This window comes from Natator depressus, chromosome 9, assembly GCF_965152275.1.
Source record: "Natator depressus isolate rNatDep1 chromosome 9, rNatDep2.hap1, whole genome shotgun sequence".
NCBI classification, from domain to species: domain Eukaryota; kingdom Metazoa; phylum Chordata; order Testudines; family Cheloniidae; genus Natator; species Natator depressus.
Window position 1 is genome coordinate 27,813,904 of NC_134242.1, and position 17,599 is coordinate 27,831,502.

General features: G+C 41.2%; 1 protein-coding gene across 1 annotated transcript in view; it reads left to right on the plus strand.

Annotated features, from left to right (window-relative positions):
- The first annotated feature begins 5,518 nt into the window (after window positions 1-5,518).
- Window positions 5,519-17,599, plus strand: part of ANKUB1 (ankyrin repeat and ubiquitin domain containing 1) — a 30,893-nt gene continuing 18,812 nt past the window's right edge. Inside the window, exons 1-3 of the mRNA XM_074962949.1 lie at window positions 5,519-5,727; window positions 7,834-7,977; window positions 16,866-17,082. Of these exons, the coding sequence (XP_074819050.1) occupies window positions 5,638-5,727; window positions 7,834-7,977; window positions 16,866-17,082 (451 nt within the window). The 5' untranslated portion in view covers window positions 5,519-5,637. The remainder of the gene's footprint in view (window positions 5,728-7,833; window positions 7,978-16,865; window positions 17,083-17,599) is intronic.

Below are 17,599 nucleotides of genomic sequence, written 5' to 3' on the forward strand. Positions count from 1 at the left end.
CCTAGTTCACAAGGAAAACTGTTGCTGGGGGGGGGAATGACTTCAAAGGGGCAATAATAATAATCTGCCTGTGTCTTTCTGTACTATATCTCACTGTCAGTTACATTTTAATTGCATGGTCCTGTCTATATTATAAATTCTGTAGTGTATATTGTGAGCTGATCTTGCAGTCCATACTAGGGCAAAATACTCTATGGGAAATCTGCCTGAGTAAAATTGCAGAATTGGGCTCCGTATATAATTCCATACAAAATGAATCGCTTCAGTGAGGGGAAAAAAACAAAACACCAGTAAATTCAATATTATTTGCCACTTCAGGCCCTATAAAAGACTGTGGTAAAAATATAAATTCTGTTTCATAAAATATCCCTAACATCTTCAGAGGCCCTTTGATGCTGGGGATTTTCTGAAGACTCTGGCATTTGTTACCAAGAGAACAGAGATTGACTAACCATTCTTAAAATAGGCAGAATTATCCTAGGATTAGGATTTATCCAGCGATCAAATTTCTGTTTTATTTTAGACACCATCATACAGTATTCAGAGTAGCAGCCTTGTTAGTCTGTATTCGCAAAAAGAAAAGGAGTACTTGTGGCACCTTAGAGACTAACCAATTTATTTGAGCATAAGCTGTCGTGAGCTACAGCTCACTTCATCAGATGCATTCCTTTCTCACTTCATCGGTTGCATTCGATGAAGTGAGCTGTAGCTCACGAAAGCTTATGCTCAAATAAATCATAGAGTAGGTTCACTAGTCAGATACTAAGCCATGTTACTAAATTAAAATGCACTTAAGATTTTTGAATGCTGGTGTTAATATTTTCTAAAGAGTATTTAAGCATTAATTTGCAGTGAAAAAACACATCAAGCATTGCACTTGACAGACAGCAGACCTGATCCTGCAAGGTGATAAGCAACCTGGAATCTTGGAATCACAAAGACTGGGGTGGAGGTGAGGGAAAGAGATCTGTAATCTACCAGCTTTGAAGTAAGTCAACACAGGATGCTTTTTTCTTTAGGTTACTGGTTCAGCTAGAACCCTGGTAAATAACTATTGCATTTTTTTCTCCTCTGATGGCTGTTAAGTTGCCTATGTGAAACTAATGTGATGGTTTCAGTCAAGCTCCTAGTGGATAAATGTCAGTGTCATAAACTCCACTGCCCTAACTGGTGTCCAAGGAACAAACAGGCATTATTAGGCTATCATTTTACCACCCTTTCAGAGGTAATCCCTGCACATCAAGGATGAGACTCATTAAATGTTGTGATATAGGGAGGCTGGGCCTGTCATTATCTGTGCTGTGCATGTTCCGTGGACAAACAGAGGCCTATAGTCTCCAGTACTCAGTCACTCTTCCTGAGTGCTAAATTCTCTGACATTCATACACCCACTAATTCAGACACAAGGGAGAAATTCCATATTAGGACAGGCATGTCATGAAGGAGGCACATGATCTCTTAAGCCTTGTCTACATTCCATTTTTTGTAAGAATTCCCATTACTGCTAGTACTGATACAGCATGCATCCAGTGAAGTGAGCTGTAGCTCATGAAAACTTATGCTCAAATAAATTTGTTAGTCTCTAAGGTGCCACAAGTACTCCTTTTCTTTTAGCTGCACTGATGTTAGCCAAGTTGGGATCTCCAGCATAGATGTCTCTCTAGCTCAAGCAGCCATTTTCAGCACCACCTGGCCAGTTAGACTTGCAGGGCTGCTTGACACAATGCTGAAAATAGCTGCTGGAGAGAGATCTCCATTAGGGCTCCTCCCAACACTGGCACATCTGGGCAGGTGTTTACAAAAACTTCACTGGTAAGATTCCTATAGTAGACAAAACCATAAACTCATAGTACTCCCATTGCTGACTCCTGCTAAGTGTGACTTCCCAGCACACATTTGCTCTGTGTGTTGGTGAGATCACATTTACCCCAGAAACTCTGCTGCAGCATGAAAGGCATCACATTGGGTCACATATCTCCTTATTCCTTTTTTACAAGTTATTTTTTGTTTACAAAAGAAATCTCCAAAACCCAAAAATGAAATTTTAACTGTAAACCATACAAGAAGATGAGCCACATAGTAGTAGTAAAATCAATCTCTTTAACCCATTCATCCCCAATTGTTTTTACTATCACATGCAAAACACCACAGAAGTGGCTCTTATGATTAAAGGATTGATCAATCTATTTTCCTTGTGCCAGGAATCCCCACCCTGCAAGAGTTAGATAGTGGGGCTGATTATGTAGTCTTTATTCAACAATTAATCCCAGTGAAGTCAGCAAGAATACTTAAATTGAGTAAGAGTTGCAGAATCTGGCTGTAGAGCAATGCCTTTTCTCCTTGAGTTAAAAAGGAATCTCCCATTACCAGCATTAATACCCTTCTAGCACAGGGTCTGTTTTCTAGTCCCTTGTTCCAGGAAGCATGCCAGACAAGAAGTCTGACCCTGGGAGAAAGCCTTAGGAGCTCTGCTCCACAATTGGAAGCAGGGAGTGAACTCTGATGAGACCGACCTGGATTGGATGTATGTGGGATCCAAAGGTTGGGTCCAGTTAACAGTCTGGTGACTGTTCATTAGGAGGACTCAGCCAGGACTGTGATAGCACTGTCACACAGACTCACACTTTGTTTTTATTGGAATGAAGGCAGTGTACAGCCTTTGAAGAAAAGCTCTATTAATAGTTTTTTGTGATGGAGATTTTTTAGGGGCAGCTGTTGCAAACAGCAAAAGAGTTTGCTCTTAATTTCTCCATCTACTGCCTGCATGCTGTTTGTTCCCTGTTCCAGGACTGGTGTATATAGTTTATTTACACTAAAAAAAATAAAATGAAAAAAATCCAGACTTACTGATTTCTCCTCCAGTGAAAAGCCAGCCTGCAAGGCTCTGTCATGTATATCTCAGTAGAAGGCAACAATATTTTTGTTATATTCAAACAAACAATACTGATCATGACTTTCAACCTGCTTTAGTAAATACATTTTGGCATAAACAACAAAAAATATAAACAGCGAAACTTGAAACAAAATTAAAGGGTTATATTTTGTGAATTGTTCCAAAGTTAGAAGCCACAAGCGGACAGAGCATCTCAGCTCCCCAGTGGAGTATAGAAATAAAATTATGAAAGAGGATGGGGATTTGGGAGAAAATGCAGACACACAAACACCAACTCCCTTCTGACATGCCATTCTCACCGTTCACCAGTACATTGCTCCAAGGATGGTAACAGCAGAGAGTGAAGTGAAGGAGCTGCATCTGTCACAATCCTACCATTCAACAATAAGCTATTCATGGGTGAGCACCAGAGGGAGATGGGAGGAGAGCAAAACCCTGGGTCTGATCCAAAGCCTAATGAAGTCCATGGAAAAACTCCCATTAGTCATTTTGAGAGAGTATGCCAGCTCAACTTCTCACTTAGTGTAGATAGCATTTTTAATCTGAAGAACTGAGAGCCACAGGGCAACTATATATTTCCTCTTAGTGGTTCAGCATAGGCACCACTCTCTGGCTTCTGGCTCCTTAGCCATTGCCTTTTCTCTCTCCCTCATGACTGGGCTATCTCCAGCCTGAACAGTTGCCTGCCTTCTGTGTTAGTCCCAGCAAAAGACAGTCTGCCTAAACAGGCCTGTTTACTTTCTCTTCAGAAGCTAACAACAGAGTAGAATCTCAGAGTAACAAACACCTCAAGAATGGAGTTTGTTCATAACTCTGAACAAAATGTTATGGTGGTTCTTTCAAAAGTTTACAACTGAACATTGTCTTAGCAAAGTTTCAAAGCTATATTATGTAGAAGAAAAATGGTGTTTTTACCCATCCTCATTTCAATGAAACAAGCACAGAAACAGTTCCCTTACCTTGTCAAATTTTTTTTTAAACTTTCCCTTATTATTTTAGTAGTTTGTGTTTAACACAGTACTGTACTATATTTGCCTTTTTTTTTTTTTTTTGCAGGGTGTGTGCTGTGTCTGCTGCTGTGCTGTGTCTGCTGCTGCCTGATTGTGTACTTCTGGTTCCAAATGAGGTGGGTGGTTGACTAGTCAATTTATAAGACTAGGTCTACACTACAGCCAACATCAATGCTCTGAGATCAGTCCATCAGCCATCGATTTAGAGAGTCTAGTGAACACCCATCAAATCGACGGCAGATCACTCTCCAGTCGACCCCGTACTCTATCCCAGACGAGAAGAGTAAGGCAAGTTGATAGGAGAGTTATTCATGTAGCTGGAGTTGAATAGCATAGGTTGACTTACCGCAGTAGTGTAGACATAGCCAAACTCTGGTGTTTGTAATTCTGAGGTTCTACTGTAATTGCCAACAGTTAAGTTACCACAGTTGTTTCTATGCAAGCATATTTTAATCTTAAACTAAAAGCGCTACAGAGAAAACATATTCAAATCAATTAAAGAATCTACACACATGCTAAGAAGCTTACCAGAGATCACCTCCCAACACCCATTTCCACAAAGGTTCTGGCCAGTGTCAGTCCTTCCAACTTTTCCCTGAGTATGAGGCTCTCCATAGACCAGAGGTCCTACCTGTCTGCTGGATCAGAATGAAGGCCTGGGTGTAAACTGAGCCATAGAGAGACTGTGGTATGTCTAAGATCAAAGAGTAAGTTAATGGCATGTGAAGGAGAACAAGGATGGTAGAACCAGAAGGGCAATGGGGGCTAATGCCCCCACAATAGAAATACTGTCAGAGCTAATTTATGTTTGCAACTCGGCTTCCCCATCCCGTCTGGCTCCACCCCACACTCCCCAGCTCCATTTACTGCCTCTCCATTGGCTGATTAGCTCTCAACTTCCAAACAATCAGGTTATGGCCAGCATCCCTACCCTCCAGCAGTGGGTGGGGGCAGGGTATCTTTCCGCACTCTGCTATTCAAGGTGCATGGCTGCTGCTTCTGGTGGAGAACTCAAGAATCCTAAAGCTTATTCCCATGTTCTAAACACTAGCTCACACACTGCAAACTACTGTCCTTTATATTTACTTTAAAATATATATATATATGTAAGTAGCTAATGTTTCTCACAGTGGATTCAGAAGTGTAAATAGATGAATAAAGTTGTTATGGTAACATGAATAAATGTGGCTTAGACTTATTTACAAAACACTTTGCAGATGGCAATAAACAAACATTTCAGTTTAACAGCTGCCAAGGATCCTTGTTTGATGACTCTCAGTGCTTTAATCAGTGGCACTTTGACTAAGCAAAGTTACTAGCTTGCAGGGACAGTGGGTATGATGGTAGAAGTATGATTAGCTTGGATCCTGTATGTACATGTTTGAAACTTGTTCACACTTGCCTTAATCAATATGTGGTTTGTTGGTTTCACTAAACACATGGGGGGGGATTCCCCCCTAATTCAGCTGAGCTAGAGAAACACATTCATGAAATTGTATCTCAGGGTCACTGCTGTCTGTTACGGCAGGGCTTTTTCTGGCAGGCATTTGTTTTGAAGAGAAGAAACTCTTTGCATTTAGGCTGGATATTTGTAGTCTTCTCTGGCTTGTTGTGGTATGGATTTTGCTTTTTTGTTTTTGTCTTTTGTCATTAATTGTGGATATGAACTTGGCAAGGCATGTGTTTTGTTAGCTCAGGAAGGTCTCCTAGCAGTTTTTAGCAGCGTTTTACAAGATGAGGATTTTCATAGCTTTTGAAGGATTTTGTGAATCTTTTGACATTTCATCAGACCAAACTGTGCAAGCTGTAAAACTGATGATAAAGGTAGGTGCTTAACTAATTATCAAGCTAATTATTTTAAATTTTGATATGTTTAACTTTATGGTTTAAATACATGTATAATATAAATGTTACTGCATAGTATTCCCTATTCTAATGTAAGGGAGTTCATTTTATAGATCTTCTGGCTATCTATCCCTGATTTCTGCACAAGGCTTCTGAGACTCTTACTGCCTGATTTTCAGATTTAGCCAAGCACTGCAATATGAAAGATGGGGGCAGCAGGCAAAGCTGCTGTTATACTACCAATATAATAGACAGGCTCCTGGTGAAAGTTAGAGCATTCTTGGGGCTACTTTAACTTGCATTTGGCTGCCAGCAGCCAACCCCAAGGGGCATTTCCCACAAGTGAGAATCCTCAAGAGTTCAGTAGCACACTGGCTACACATCTCTTTCTCCCTGGTCCGTGTTCCTCACATAGACTCTATGGTACAAGTTGGATGGAATCCCTTCCTGATCAGAACTGCCAGCTTTATGGTCCCTCTATGCTACTAGAAAGGCATAAAAATCGGGCCCTTATTCTTTAACAGTGAAATATTCAGAAACAAACTTTTACCGTGTAAAAGTACAGGAGATAGATAACGTTCACTTCTTACATGTGTAACATACATAACATGTCTAGGCACTTCATCTTCTGGGGAAAGCAAGTGAGGGAGGGCTCATATCTGGTGCTGATACAATGTGGCATGTTCTGGAATCAGGACAGAAATATTAAAGTGGATACATAAATCTGAGTTTACTTTTGGGGGTTGTTCACTTTTCATGATGGTTTACAGGCTCAGTGGTATTGTGTCAGAGCAGATTCAGACAAGCATTGGTCTCTCTGCTAAGTCATCTTTTTGAACCACTGACGACAAGTGCCACAATTTTATGTGAAATCTGATTGTCTTCACCACCTGCAGCTCTGGGAAGGGTGTTCCAGTTCATGGGAGCAACCGGGACAGTGTTCAGAGCTGGCATGTGTGTTTGTGTAGATAGTCAAGGGAACAGTCAATGGAGATTTTCTCTTAAACAGGAGAAAGGAACACTCTGTGAGGTGCCCCAGTGAAGACTGGGATTAAAAGAGAGACCTGATTCCCCAGAGGTCTCAAATTGTCACCACCGAACTCCAGGCACATGTGGAGCATCTTGCACTCTACATTACATGGCATCAGAATGATCACAGTGACATTTCAACTTGCTTCTTGTGAGATGCCTGTGAGTCAGGAGTCCCTGTGGCTGCAGGTTTGGCTGCATTGTCTGAATTAACCCTATATTGTTTTATGCATTTACTTTGACACAGCCAGGAAAAGCACTGTTTATGTCACGTTCATCTTTTCAAGGAAAGAGTCCAGAGTTCTTGCACAAAGTCAGGCCCACACTTCAAAAATGGCTTCTAATTTTGGTGTCCTCAAATTTTGTTGCCAGCTGTGAATATGTAGGGTGAGATTTTCAAAAGCACTCAGTTTGGTTTAACTCTGCTCCCACTGAAGTCAATCGGAGTTTTTTTACATGGGATCAGATAGGCCAATACTGAGCTCTTTAGAAAATCCCATCTGATATCTAATTCAGGTACTTAAATATTCATTTAGGTGCCTCATTTTAGGCACCAACGTTTGAAGCTGGTAGTACAGGTGCCTAAAGTTGGGCACTCAAACATATGAGGTAACCAAAAGCAGAGGCCACCTGGGAAAATATGAGCTTTCATAAGTCCCCAGCAGGAAGATCACAGCCTGTGTATTTTTGTTTTAGCTTTGTGTCACTTGTAATGGATCAGATGTATTCATTTGTAGCAGCAAAACTTCATCACGTTCTTTAGCCTCCTAGACACATAGAATTTTTGTAATTTATAAGCAAAAAATAAACCTAGCCTAAATCAAGGCTCTTAGATCTCAACACTATTTTCTTTTCAAAACAAAAAGGTATAAATCTTGTATCTAGCAGTTGTATGTTCTGAGAACACTTTACTTGGACTGTAAGCCCTGAGGGGCAAAGGGCAGTTTCTAAGGCACTACTGTAATATACATAACACCAATAATGAATGCAGATTTGTTGTGGGTAGGAATCACTGCTGCATAGACATCCTTTTCGCAATTTGTTATTCATTTTTAGGATTATTTCCACATTCCACTTTCTGAAGACAAAAAAGGCAGACAATATTTGGAGCTGATCTATGCAGGAGCAATACTGAAGGACAACTGGATCCTTGCTGACATAGGGATATCCGTTTCCTCGACTATTAAATGTGTTGTTAAGGTACAGTATGATTAAAAAAAACTGATAGTCTTAAATTGTCCAGAAATTCTGTTGTGTTTTTTGGTTCTCCTTCTAGACCTTGTGCTAAATTTAACATCACTAAGCAGCAGTAAAAAGTATCTGACCTCAAGAGTAGCCACCCTGACAGTCAAAGAATGAGTGTAAAAAGTTGTTATGGTAACACGAATGATTGGGCTTATATTTATTTACATGGAACTTTAAAGATTGTAAAAATAGGGTCTCTACAGAAATTGGATTTGTGGAATGAAAGACCTTTACAAATAGGGAGAAAAAGCCTCTTCGATACAGCACTATACTGATTTCCCACTGTGGGAAATAGATTTAGGAGGATGTTGTCAGCCATATATTTCTGTCACCCCCAAAATCCATTCCTTCCCTCAGTATCTGTGATCACAAATTGACTTTAGGTCATGATCTGTCATTTTTCCTCTGTTGAATATATACCTTGGCAGTCAGTTGCTGCTGCTCCTTCATGAGATGCAGAAAAGCTAAAGTTGAATTGCATTAAATAGAAAAATAGCACTAGTCTCTCTACTCCCACTTGCACAGGCTTCCAGTAAGCTAAGTGCAGCGAGTTTTAAATACAGCACATAGTAGTGTCTTTATAATACCATTGATGAGAATAGAGAGAGAGGCCACAACTGGAACCTTGAATTTGAACCCCTTCGAATTTCAGAGGGTGGAGATTATATCCTAATCCTTGGCTCCAATCCTACCCCATTGGTTTTGGTTCTGAATTGGATTCTAAACCAGAATGAACCATTTTTCCATTCATGGTTCAGCTGTGGCCAAACTCTTGTGAGAAATGCTCACCATTCAGAGGTCTAATCTTGCAAGGTTGCCAGCATTCAAGATGACTAAAATCTCAAACTGCTGATCTCATGAGACTTTCACCATTTGGGGCTGAAATCTCAAAAACAACTATTGACATTTTGGGACCATTAAAAACAAAGATGAGCCCTGGCCCTTATTAGGCCTCTAAACTGAACCCTAAAGCCTAACCAAAACCTATCCTTATATCTAGTGAGAATCAAGCATTCTGAGTTAATTTTAGAGGCATTGTTCTAAGAAGAATTATCATTCATTATAATTTAGCATCATGGTTTGGCTCCCTCCTTGCCATGGAGAATACCATGGGAGAGGATCAGGGAACTGCAAGATTTCCTTGCAGAGTTTCATCTACATAATCCCTGAAAGGGAAAGGATCTGGGGGCAGGAAGGGTGGAGGCTTGGAGATCTGTGGAGTAAGGCCTCCTGACCCTGTGTTTCTGCAGGGACGGTCTCTTCCCCATCCCCCTCTCTATAGAGGCAGGAACTCATCCATGTGGATGGCTCACCTTTTATTTGGTTCCATTGGCCTCCCTCTCCTCTAGTAACACAACTCCACCAGGAGACATGCTGTCACTGACTGGGTCCCCCTGTAGCTGCTTAGTAGCAGCTGCAGAGGACATGAGTGGGAGTTAACAGACCTCCCAGCTATATAAATTTCCTGCTGAATTTTTGCATGGAAATCTGGTGTGGTAGGAGGGGACAGTGCCATAGAAAGTGGAAGCTGCCTTGCTTAGGCCCTGGCTCCAGCCTTAGTCCAACTCAAAATAAAACTGCATATCAGGAACTACTTTATTTCAGTTTGTGTGTGAAATGTGAAAAAGGAAAAAAAATCAAACAGGTGCTCCCTGCCTTGTACTGTCTAAAAAGGCATGTATGATGCAAAAATCAGATCACCAAAATCTTACTTTGCAATTCTGCTGTAACTGGAAAATCTTTTCTTCCTTCATTCTCAGGAAGTAGAACACATGATTTCCTCTTGCTTTCTAAATGCATCTATATTGAAATAACCTGGGTTTTTCTTGTTGTGTAAGGTCACACTTTTGCTGGAATACATGAGAAGGAGTTAGAATTTCAGAGGAATAACTCCTAGTTTTGTATTACAGCTCTATGCCAACACTATTAAAGGAAATAAGCAATACAATAGCCTCTCATGCTGGTATGGTTTGGTAAAATAACTATATCCTTAATATATAACTAAGGAAAACATGACATATATGATGTCTTTTGGGCATAATTTTTAGACCTGGTAGCCTAAATTTGGACACCTAGACCTGCATCTAGCTGTCTAAATCAGGGATCGGCAACCTTTGGCACCCAGCCCATCAGGGAAATCCACTGGCAGGCCAGGACGGTTTGTTTACCTGCAGGTTCGGCCAATCGCAGCTCCCACTGGCCGCGGTTCGCTGTTCCAGGCCAATGGGGGCTGTGGGAAGTGGTGGCCAGCACATCCCTCAGCCCACACTGCTTCCCGCAGCCCCCACTGGCCTGGAACGGCGAACCGCAGCCATTGGGAGCTGCACTCAGCCAAACCTGCAGATGCTGCAGCTAAACAAACCATCCTGGCCTGCCAGCAGATTTCCCTGATGGGCCGCACGTCAAAGGTTGCCGATCCCTGGTCTAAACTGTAGCCATTTATATATACCTGGTTCAGACACATCAGTGATTATAAAGGCTATTAAAAATATATTTAGACATCAAAATTGGGCTGCCTAGGGCAAATTCTGCCTTCACTTACAATCTGAAAGTCAATAAATAATACTTCTCACTTCTACAGTGCACACATCTGAGGATTTCAAACATTGTTTGAGCAATAATGAATTAAATCTCCTAGCACCCCGTAAGACAGATATAATTAGTTATTACAAGTATTCTCTCCATATTACTTGTTGGGTAGCAGAGGCACGGAGGTTAAGAGACATTTCCAGGGAATCTGGGTACAGCCAGGAATACAATCTAGGTTGCCTGACTCTCAATACTGTGTTTTAACCAAAAGGTCCTCCTTTTTCAGTGCTGTTGCACACATGGACCTAAGGACAGAATATGGCATTTGGGGGCTAACGTTTAACCCATGTTCACTTAAAGTCTGTAATTCCAGGGAAGTGTACAACACAGCTGAGTGAGGCTTACACAAATTAAAATGAGATAATTACCAATTGCCATCACATAAATTTATTTTTAAACAATATTTTGACTGGATTGTTCTCAGTTACAAGAAAAACAGAAAGTACTTCAGTCAAAGAAGGTGTAAAAAATTTTTTTTATATAGGGCTTTTCAGTGTCTGAATGACCCTTGTATCCTTTTTCTTGAGTCTTCGCCCTCTCCTAAATCCCATAACAGGTCATTTTCTTTAATTTTCTGAGGTGGCTGATTGCTGCCTTTATTTTAAAGAAAATACAACTCCTCCTCCTGGAGGATTTTCACTCTGGCTGGAAGGAGGAGGAGTTACCCTTTGCAGAAAACAGAAAAAGACTGTTTAATATGTCTGGTGACAGGCTTTGCACAAGACCTTTACGGCTGGTCTTAAATCTTAATCCAAAACAACTATTTCTGTCCCTCACAGTCAATGTCTGTAACAACCTTGGCTGTTTTCATCCATCATGAGGAACACTTTTATTCTCTCCAGGGTGGCATTTGTGTGGGTTTTGTGTCATGGGGCTCCTAACTACCCTTCTTGTCTCTAAGCATATCGGATCTTCTCGGCTACTAAATTAGAGTACTCTGTGCACCTGCCATCCATACAAGTAATCATGTCCATGTTACCACTGCTGTGGGGGTTACGCAAAAGTCATGCATTAATCAGACCAGATCCTTGGCCCTACTCCATTTCTTTGAACTGCCAATGCTGTCTTAAACAGATGTAGTGCCAGAGTAACTACCCCTACATCACCTTATTACAGCCTCCAGCGGACGCAGTGTGGCCACGCTGAGGGGGCAATAAACTCTTGGGGACCATTACCAGTCAGCACAACTTAGAGCAGCCCTGAGGATAAAACCAGACCCTGGCTAGCCTCAGGACTGAGGGATGTAATGTTGGTGTACAGCCACCTCTGATCACCACTACCCCAGGTCCTATGCCAAGGACAGTTCATCCAGATCTGAGTTTCAGGGCCGTAGGCTTCAGTTGATTTTCAGCAATGCTTCCTGCATGGGTGCTGGAAAGAGGGAGAACAGGATCCCTGTGTTCTGTCCCCACAAGCTCATCTATGCAGGGCCACGCACAATTTGACCTTCAATTGTTTGTCACAAGGGAGAAAAGTGCTGAGGCTAAAACAATACAAGGCTAAACAAAGCATTGTAGAAACAGACATGATAAAAGTACACAACAGCACTGCAACCTAGATTTCTGTTTCATACACACAGGGAAGACTGTCTTTTAGAGTGTGCTTTTTTTGTTTTGTTTTGATTAGCTGCAAACTGCAAAGCCATGTGCAGTAATTAATGAGGTGGGCTGTTGCAAGGCAGCAGCTTCTGTGCACTAACAAGCCTGGCTTCTCGCCATGGTTGTTATATAAGCCGGAAAAGATCCTGAAGATAGCTTGGCTGTATGTAGGTCCCTCAGTCCATAAACAATAAAGAACATTTTTAGTCTTGCTTATTGCTCCACTCTCTGTCATAGGATTAGTTGGCCAGAATTATTGCTGCTCCTGGCACAGCAATCACTAGGGCTGCAGTGTGTAAAAACAAGGAGTGGAACAGTGAGGCAAAAGGACTGCAGTGGTCAGATGTCTTTGAGAAACTTAGCAGCTTGTTTACTCCAAGTCTTCTGGTTCTAGCTTTGTTGTTGCTGTTTCCCTGGGGAGAAAGATAAATTTAATTTAATCAAGTCCTTGATCTGTATGCATGTTGCATGCTGTGTGTTTGCTTTTTCTTCAGAAGAGGCAGAGATTTGATGGTAGGAATTCTTTTTTAAATTGCCTCTTTAAACCCTGATATGCAGCCCCTACTTGGTAAATCTGTATAGTCACTGCCCATTCCTGCAAGGTAGTGACCGCCTCCAGAGGGTCAATAAATTGAGAGGCCACAGCATTTTGCTTGAGATGCTCAACACCTCTGGGGAGTAGGTCTTAAACATGTGGCTCTCTTTAGGGTTGAGAATTTACATGCATTTCCGTAACACCTATCATAAAACACTAGACACAACAACAATCAGTACTGAAAAACACCATTTACAAAATATATGCAAAATGACGCAGCAACAACAATAATTGATTTATCAATTCACCAAAACTGAGACCCTCTCTACTAAATCCACCCCCTTAGAAAAAGCTTGCATAATAGAAAAGCTTTGCACGTGAAGGTCCACAAATTCTGGTTTTGTTGGAACAAAGGGTGACGTGAATTTCAGGAGGTGAAAGCCTACATCCTATAATGTTCTGTCAGCAACCCCTAAACATGGAAATCTAGGCATTGTTAGACCAACTGTCCCAGCTTATATCAGTTGTTGGAATGGAATATAAGGAGAGAGCTGGTCTCATGAAGGTTGCCTTCACTAGAAAATGGTATGTGGTTTGAACATGCCTGTGTAGAGTTGAGTCAGCTGACAAAATGCTGACCAACACTGAATAACATTCAGATCCTTTTCCGCAGTACTCCTTCCTAGGCAGTCATTTCCCATGTTGTATGTCTGCAACTGATTATTCCTTCCTAAGTGGAGTACCTTCATTTGCCCTTATTGAATTTCATCCTATTTACTTCAGACTATTTGTCCAGATCATTTTGAATTTTAAACCTATCCTCCAAAGCACTTGCAACCCCTCCCAGCTTGGTATCACCCACAGATTTTATAAGTGTACTCTCTATGCCATTATCTTAAATCATTGATGAAGATATTGAACAGACCTAGACTCAGAACTGATCCTGCAAGACCCCACTTGACATGCCCTTCCAGTTTGACTCTGAACCACTGATATCTACTCTCTGGGAACGGTTTTCCAATGAGTGATGCATCTATCTTATAGTAGCTCCATCTAGGTTTATTTCCCTAGTTTGTTCATGAGACAGTCATACGAGACAGAAGCCTTACGAAAGTCAAGATATACCACCCCTATTTCATCTCCCCTATCCACAAGGCTTGTTACCCTGTCAAAGAAAGCTATTAGGTTGGTTTGATGTGATTTGTTCTTAACAAATCTATGCTGACTGTTACTTATTACCTTATTATCTTCTAGGTCAGTGTTTCCCAAACTTGGAACACCGCTTGTGCAGGGAAAGACCCTGGCGGGCCAGGTTGGTTTATTTACCTGCTGTGTCCTCAGGTTTGGCCAATCGCGGCTCCCACTGGCCGCGGTTCGCTGTGCCCAGCCAATGGGGGCTGTGGGAAGCAGCGGCCAGTACGTGCCTTGGCCCGGGCCACTTCCCAGAGCCCCCATTGGCCAGGCACAGCGAACCGCAGCCAGTGGGAGCTGCAATCTGCTGAACCTGCGGGCGTGGCAGGTAAACAAACCAGCTGGACCCGCCAGAGGCTTTCCCTGCACAAGTGGCGTCCCAAGTTTAGGAAACACTGTTCTAGGTGTTTGCAAATAGATTCCTTAATTATTTGCTCCATTATCTTTCTGGGTACTGAAGATAAGCTGACTGGTCTGTAATTCCTCGGGTTGTTCTTATTTCCCTTTTCCAGTCCTCTGGAATCTCTCCCATCTTCCATGACTTTTCAAAGATAATCGCTAACCTAATGGCTCAGATATCTCCTCAGTCAGCTCCTTGAGTATTTTAGGATGTATTTCATCAGGCCCTGGTGACTTGAAGACATCTAACTTGTCTAAGTAATGTTTTAACTTGTTCTTTCCCTATTTTAGCCTCTGATCCCACCTCATTTTCACTGGCATTCACTATGTTAGAGGTCCATTCAAAACCTTTTTGGTGAAAACTGAAACAAAAAAGTCATTTAGCACTTCTGCCATTTTCACATTTTCTGTTAGTGTTCTCCCCTCCTCCCCATTGAGTAGTGGGCCTACCCTGTCCTTGGTCTTCCTCTTGCTTCTAATGTATTTGTAGAATGTTTTCTTGTTACCCTTTATGCCTCCAGCTAGTTTAATATCATTTTGTGCCTTGGCCTTCCTAATTTTGTCCCTACATACTTGTGTTATTTGTTTATATTCATCTTTTTATCTTGATCTAGTTTCCACTTTTTGTAGGACTCTTTTTTGAGTTTCAGATAATTGAAGATCTCCTGGTTAAGACAAGGTGGTCTCTTGCCATACTTCCTATCTTTTCTATGCTGTGAGATAGTTTGCTATTGTGCCCTTAATAATGTCTCTTTAAAAAACTGTCTCTTTAAAAAACTGCCAACTGATTGAACTGTTTTTCCCCTTAGACTTGCTTGCCATGGGATCTTATCTACCAACTCCCTGAGTTTCCTAAAGTCTGCCTTCTTGAAATCCATTATCTTTATTGTGCTGTTTTCCGTCCTACCATTCCTTAGAATCGTGAACTCTACCATTTCATGATCACTTTCACCTAAGCTGCCTTCCACTTTCAAATTCTCAACCAGTTCCTCCCTGTTTGTCAAAAATCAAATCTAGAACAGCCTCTACCATAAGTGTCTAATGCTGTCATCTAATGCTACTCTTAACAGTCATGTCAAATACAATAACATTTTCTAGTGAAAACAAGTCCTAAGTGTCAAGCATGCTAGTGACACTACAGAAATAATAAGGGACACAAAACCCAAACTGTGTGAAGGGCTGAAATCTCATCAAGTGGGTAGCCAGCCTTATTCTGCTAGCTGAAATGTGAATTATCTTCAGCTAGTGGTACTTGGGAAACCCCAAAAATTTAACTGAAAATTTCAGACTCAGAAAATTTTGACTAACTTTATCATCGGGTATAGCACCACAAAGAACATATTGCAGTAAGTCAATCTGGAGAAGACAAAAGTACAGGCTTTTGACAAGGCCTGGATCTGATGGGAAAATCCTGTCACTACCACTGAGTCAAGCACAGAGATAACAAAAGCAACCATAAGGGGGAGTAGGGCAGGGGGGAGGGGCTGCTATCTGAACATCCAGAAGCAGCCGAAGATCCTATTGGAACTCTAGATTATAAATTGTAAGATATCCTCTCTGTCGTCTCCTCTTATTAGTGAACTGCATCACCTGTGTCTTATCGAGATTAAATTTCAGCCAGCTGTCTTTCATCTAAAACCCAATTATGGTCAGGCATTGAGAAAACCAAACTCCTTAGATCTGATGCAACAGGTGCAAAGCCAAATGTCATCCTTATCCATATCTTGATGGTTTTGCAACCTGCACCATCTCGCTATTTCTCCTAGTGGCCTTCTATATTCAATGAAATTCCTTGTGCTTTTCTGACTCCAGTGGGATATTCCTGAATTGCACCGCAGTGCAGTAACCTCTATTCATGCTAACAATCAACTAGTATTTTCATTAATAGAGCCAAATTCTGCTCTAACTCACAGATGCTACTCAGCTGAAGTTAATGGGGTGCACTAATGTGCAGAATTAGGCTTACATTTTTAAGCAGTGACTGTGTGTTAATTGTTGTACAAGACGTAAAATATAGACAGACCTTACCTTGGAACTGTTATAAATGAAGTAAAAAATATATGCTCATGACTTTCATCCTTGCATCTGAAAGCATTTTACAAATCTGAAATAGCTAAGCCTCACAACATCCCTGTGAAATAAATATTATTCCATCTATTTCATAGATGAGTGAACTGGAGCACAGAGGAGTTCAGGGCCCACTCCTCCAGGTGTCAAAAGCCCCTCTCAAGAGATGAGGAGTGCCCTAATGTCTCACTGATGTCAAAAGGCGCTTATGTTGTTCAGCACCTCACAAGAGGCGCTCAATATCTTGTAGGTTTGGGCCCTTAATGACTGGACAAAGGTCAAGCAGCCAGTTTGAGGGATAACTGGTAATAGAACCTAGTCTCCTGCTCTGTCCACTGGACCACGCTCAAACAAAAAGGACAGTAGATCCTTAGATGTGTAAAAAGAATGTACCTAAACTATAGGCACAATTTACAAGAGCACTGTTGCTGGAGTACTTATGTCATTATTATTTTTGCTTTTAGGAAGAAGACAAACCAGCCTTCTATGTGTACAATGCTGTAACCCAAGAGAAAGTGCCCATTAAGGGGAGTATTTATCTTCTTGCTACAAAAGTGTCCCTTTTGAAAACACTGGTAACCCTGAAATGTGGCTTTCCAAATAGTGTTTATTGTCTCAGGACTCCAGAGGGCAAGGAGATGTACGACTGCAACACACTGAACGATTACCAGTTAGATATAGGTATAAGATGGTTTTATTTTCACTACCTACTAAATAGAGCAATGGTGACCCAATATGTGTCTATAACATGTCAGTTTTCTGTATTTAAGGAATATTTATCATTGTTTATATTTAGGGAAACCTGAAAAGCATTATTATTATTGATACTTTTCTAATGCAGATCTCAGTATTAAAAAAAACCATTTTGGGTCAAATGATGCTCTTCAAAATAAAACAATGTGAAAGGCAGGTGGAGAGATAAAAATGAATGATGCACAAAAGGAACCTGTAACGCACTTCTGCATGCCCTTGTAATAATATTGGGCCTGCACTTGTGCAAATGTAAGTTGGGACTTATTTCACTGGAGATGCACTGGTATAAAACTGGTGTCAGGAGAGAAGAATGAGGATTCTTATCAGACTGGGTGTTGCTTGTAAGATGGGAGAATACACAGAAAGCTGCAGAAATCTTGCATACCAACATATAAAATTAATATTACCCCTACAAGTCCACTGTGCTATAGTCCCAATCCACCTC